At 38.2% G+C, this 5,818-nt stretch overlaps 1 protein-coding gene across 1 annotated transcript; it reads right to left on the reverse strand.

Annotated features, from left to right (window-relative positions):
- Positions 1-1,825: 1,825 nt before the first annotated feature.
- Positions 1,826-3,487, reverse strand: LOC112280003 (putative gamma-glutamylcyclotransferase At3g02910). The gene is made up of 2 exons (XM_024514889.3): positions 2,824-3,487; positions 1,826-2,696 (listed from the first exon to the last, which is right to left on the reverse strand). Exons 1-2 carry the CDS (start codon positions 3,184-3,186, stop codon positions 2,376-2,378), a joined length of 684 nt encoding a protein of 227 aa, XP_024370657.1. The 5' UTR covers positions 3,187-3,487; the 3' UTR covers positions 1,826-2,375.
- Between the last annotated feature and the right edge of the window lie 2,331 nt (positions 3,488-5,818).

Genomic DNA, 5,818 nt, shown 5'->3' on the forward strand with positions numbered 1-5,818 from the left:
AGAAAGTTTAGCTTTAATTTATTAGCCAAGCTCTAATTAGTGATTTATTTTTAATATAAAAGATAAGTAAATGTAATAATATCTAAAGATATTCTACTAATAAAATATTTTATATTTAAAAAGCTTTATACATAAAGCTTTTTAGAGCATCTAGAAATTTCCTAACATCTTTTGCTATATCAAATCATGACTAATTATTTGCTGATAAGTTAGATTTTTAATAATTTCAAAGAAAATCTATAATCTCCTTCAAAACTCATTTTTATATCAAAATTTTACCATAGCTTTATATATCTATCTTTAAAATATATAGTCTTTGCTTCCAAAAATCCCTTTACTTTGCATAAAATGCTCAAATTGTAGCAAAATCCCTTCAAAATATTTTTTTTCTACAAAAGATTTTTTTTTAAACTTTAGAATTTCATATTTTTTGATCCATTTTATCAATTTTATTCAAATTTCTAAATAATTCAGCATTTATTCTTGAGCTTTACTACAAAAATAATGAACCATGAATTTATTGCTAATCATTTGATATCTTAGAAATCCTAGCAAGTACTCTAAATTCCAATTTATAAGCACCCAAGTACTATTTTCTTCATATTACAAAAATCCAAATCTCAAACAAACCAAAAATTTGTATATAGCATAATAGCATAATAATACACATTTTTTAAAAAATTGAGCCAAAATCTTATCAAATTGCTTGAGATATAGGTCAAAATACAACCACTAATAAATTGAATCACTTATTGCCCTTAGATTCCAAATGCTTACTTCAACTTCTAATAATTCCTTCATTTTAACTTAAAACTTATCAAAGAACAATATAAAGTGTAACTAAAAAAAGTTCCATTTTCAACCTCAGGAGATCAATAATGCCCAACTGACGTAGTCGTTGAATCTCTGGGGTGAATTTTGTTTAATGGAGAGTTCACATATGGCTCACCTTCCTGAAGATTCCAAGCAATTGAGGTGACGATACTAACAGTGTCGATGACGGTTCTGACGTGAATCGTAATCAGCAACTTGTAATATCTGACAGAGATGGGGTTCAATTTAAACCTAAGTTTTGAATCGGTATTTCTGGAGAGTGGAGTTGAATGGGCAGTGAAGTTAGGGTATGATCAGCAAGTTGGTGCCGACAGTTCAAAGATTGAGTGGTGAGATCCCTGGGGCCTGCAAGCATACTAGTACTACTCGCTTCATTCCATCTTCTAAACATTTCACCAGTAAGTTATACCGAGACGACGTTAAATGGCAATTGTAGTGCCATAATTTTATGCCCTACATTACATTCTTCGATCTTACGGCCCATAGAATGCACACACTAATATGCTGCATGTGGTTGGGAGATAACGGTATTGGTATAATTTCAACTCACATGAGTTTTCGAGTAATGGAAGAAACACGACTAACTTGTCTGAGATACCAAACATACACGACACATGGACTACATTGCCATTTTGGAGATTAACCACCTTAATGCAAAGGAGGATGATTACAGATAAGGGCTTGAGATAGCGGTGTGCAGATCTTCCAGGTACCAGCACCTCGGGAAGGAGGGCTGGTCTTCTATGGTTGCGGTCGTTAAATCATGAGACCATCAAGAGATTCAGGACAATGGGCTGTTTTTTTGGCTGAATTGGTCTGGGATAGAACCTACAGAGCTCCCACCCAATCCTCCGCTGTAGATAAGTGTCCAACCTACATCGAATTCGAATTTAACATTTTGGTGCAAAGTCAATATTGCCAGTTACAGCAGTGAAGAAACATTAAAATGGAACGACGCCCTGAATTAACTGCACATCACAGTGGCAAATGATTTCTTGAAAGATTTCAGGCTCTCATTGTTTGTCACAGGTTAGTATCATGCGGCATAATACAAAAAGATGTACATTCTCTGAACTTCCGAGTAGCAAATGTAGCGAACACTGCAACCTCCCAGTTCCCTTCACTCTGGTCAAAATCTATGCCGATGGATGCTCTTCTCTGTCCTGCTATCTCAACAGTCCTACTTATGCCATTGAGAATTATCTCCTGCTCGACCTTCAAATTTGACCAACTTTAGACGAGCAGCTCCAGTTCGAAAAGGATTCACCAGACCGGCTCAGAACCAACACGACTCGTCCTAGTTTCACCTGTTATTAGGCAATGTCTTTACCTTCGGAAACTACAGCAGGAGGTTGCGCAGTGAATCTGTTGCTTCCACACTTTGGGCTGTAAGTTTGGCAATGTAAGAACTTAATATATATAGAACAGCAGTCTTAGAGATATGCACTGTTGGATTTTCTCTGAACTGACCAAAATAGGATCGGATCAACTACGTTCGAAATTGAGTCTCGATCGTAATCAAAGCTACGGATACACTGTGCTCACACGCGAATGTAAGACAGAGGCCCATGAGAGTCAATCCAATTATTGACGTGCTCCAAGAACGTGCGATTCTTAGGCCGGTCCTTTCTATAAACGTAGGTAGCCGTTTCCCTCTTTGTGTATGCCTCGATATGAGGCGCACTAGACAGACCACGTTGCAGTGATGGATGGGCAAAGTATGCTTCCGCCAAAATTTCAGAATTCGGTTTACAATCATATTCTAGAGATTGTAAATTCGTCAAGACAAGAGGTCGGCGTTCATAATGCCCCTTCGACACACCTTCTAGCTCATCCAGCAACTCCAGAGCAGTTTGATCAACCTGAAAAGTCACCAACAAGTTCTATGAGACAGACGGCAGAGCGAACCGCAATCGTACGAAATTAGCATCAAGTATCTCAAATTGCGGCATTACAAAAACGAGATGCAGCGATTCCAGAATTGCTTACCGCATACAGCTCACCCTTCACTTGAAGTCCTGACGAAGGGATATTAAGCAGGAACGGGACTTGAAACGGACCGCAGACAAGTGGATACTGCTGTTTCGTCTTCGCAACACCGATGAACTGGGCATGACCCTCCCCAACTGCATCCTTGATTAACCAGTGATTGGAGAACCCCTGCTTTAGGGTACCATAAACGAACGCCAAAGAGCAAGGCGGATTGGCGAGGTGCATAGGCATCATAGCGCCGCCGGGGCGACCTCCAATCTCGACATGAGAAGCCGGGGACGGCTTCGCCAAGGATGGCAAGGGCATGGAAGGCACACCTGCAGCGCCAAGTGCTGCGGCCATAACCCGACAAGCCGTCATCGCTCAACACTCAATACCCAACACTCAAACGAGACGCAAATCCACCAACTGATCAATCAATTGACAGAAGCACACACTAGGCTCTTCGAGAGAAAAATCGCAACAACAGACAATACACAGATTATTGTCGACAACCGATCGGTGAGAACAAGAAGCGAGAACGTTGTCGGAGATGGGAGAAAACGGGAAGATCAATCAGCAACCACACACACGTAGTACAAATAGTACTACGGTGGCATCAATTGCGATCCTATTCCCCTACCCCAACTCCGAGCAAACAAGCTTCTCACCTCACGTCGACACAATTGGTGTGCAGAGAGATCTTGCGATTCAACCTTTAAGAAGATGTGGGCTTGAAGATGCCGTGTGGAATATTGCAGCGGCAGCCACGCACGAATCACGAATCGGTGCCGTCGATCGGGAGAGTCGATTGGCTCCCGATTACTGGCACGACGGATCTGACCGGGAATAAAAACAAAAAACACAAGGCTCGGAAAGTGGGGCAGAGGGAGTGGGGCATCGGATCACGATAAGCTGTGGGTCCGATTGAATCTAGCAGGACTCGGAATTCGAAGAATAGATAATTCGATGCGGAGTTGAGAGAGCGATCTGATCGTCCTGTTGTGGCCAGGATGGCGAGCAGTCTGATCCGCCATTCAGCGGCCGCCGCGCGGCAAGCCGTGGTTGATCGCAGCGTCTAGTGGCAGCGTCTAGCGGCAGCCTCTGCTGAGTCATGCTAGTCGTGGATGCATGTGGCGGAAAAGCGACGGAGGATCTTATCACTTTCGGGACAGCCTGGAAAATAACAAAGATTTTCGTCGAAATCTGCCCCTGGGCTGTTCTTGTTCAATTTGGCGTTGCTGCTCGCTCCGTGACGGCTGTCCCTTGTTCTCTAACATCAATCAACACTAATTTTATTTTTTAAAAATGGTTTTGAATTCAGAATTCTTTCTTGGTTCATAAAATTTAATTGAGGTAAAAATATTCTATTACATGTAAATTTTTGAAAGACAGTTTGTGGATAGGGCTGGCCTCCTAATATGTGGAACATGGTACATATACTGCAATGAGATTAATTGTGGAGTGTTGCCCATTTATTTGTAGATAGACGAGACACACGCAATGATGACAGATGTTGGGGGAGGAGGGGGGGGGGTGCAACGCCCCTTTGTATTGGTCTTATTGACCAATTGGTGGCTAAGATCAAGGAGCAACACCCATGGAAGAAAATTTTGAATTTGAACTTTGTTCAAAACATGTAATTTGTAATCTTAATGCTCTTTTTCAAATCCCTTGTTTCAATTCCTAAGATCTCCCTTAAATCAAAGCTACGTAGGTGTGTTATTTGGTTTGGAAGATCCCCTCTCATAAAAGATTGCTCAAAGATTGGCAATTATCATTCTTTTCTTATTTTAAGATAAAAGAATTGGACTCAAATCTTATAGTATTTGTTAAGGTAGATGCCAACCCTCTAAAGAATCAACAAAGATGATGGAATTGATCCTTCAAACAACTCCATACATCATTGAATATCACTATGTAATTATATACATTAATGGTGCATATTAAGGTAGGTTTATCTGTGTATGTGTACAACAATATGTAACCATGACAATGGTCTTCGACTTGCTCAACATCATCTAATATCCAAAAATGTATAAGATGTGCACATTGTGGATTAAGTACATGAATAATGAATTAGTTTGTTTGAAGCACCATAAATTATTTTGACATTACAAGTAAGACTTTGTTAGTATCCTTTTTATTGCTATTATACTCGATGTGAACTACAATATTCTATTAAACATATATATTATAAATTGAATAACACCAAACAATACCATAGATTGATGAAGAGTTGGCAAAGCAACAAGGAGATTACAAGATCATGAGCCTTTATTATGGATGTGCTCAACAATTGAATCATAATTGAGTTAAAAATGTGTTTTTGTTAAAAAAAAATTTAATTAGTTCTAAGTTGATGTGTGAGTGATCTTTTATTTCATAAAGAATATCAATCCTAAATACATTTGCAACAAGATTTTCTAGCTCCTTACTTTGTTGTGACAATATTAAGTCTTTTGATTGAAGGATTGTAATTGTGATATTATACATATCAAAGAGTGGAGCAATAGCTATAATAATAATCTACTTTAAAGTCAAGAGAGCCAATGTTGGCACCTTTTGTGTAATGTAATCAAGCAACATGTAACAATGCATTAACATCCACCTAATCATAGTACCAAATTATGCCCAATATGTTGTATCTTTTATGCACTTTATATTCATTACAATGATTGATTTTTGCTAAATATGTAAGAGAACAAAAAAGACATGTGTCATATGATAGAATGTAATATCTAATAATTCATTTGTGACCAATTTGATAATCAAGTCTATTAAATAAGGAATACACCATATATGTAAAATATATTTTTTTGTATTATTTTTAAGTAATGTAATAATGCGGTTATGTCATTTAGTCATTGTGTTCTTGTAATCAAATTCATAGAAAATAATTTGTTGCATCATGCACTAAGCAAAATATCCAAAATCTTGTAAATAAAATTTGTAATATTAATTGCACTGTGGCAATTAAAAAATAAAACAATAATTAAATGAATATTGTGAA

Source organism: Physcomitrium patens, chromosome 3 (assembly GCF_059467195.1).
Source record: "Physcomitrium patens ecotype Gransden chromosome 3, ASM5946719v1, whole genome shotgun sequence".
NCBI lineage: Eukaryota > Viridiplantae > Streptophyta > Bryopsida > Funariales > Funariaceae > Physcomitrium > Physcomitrium patens.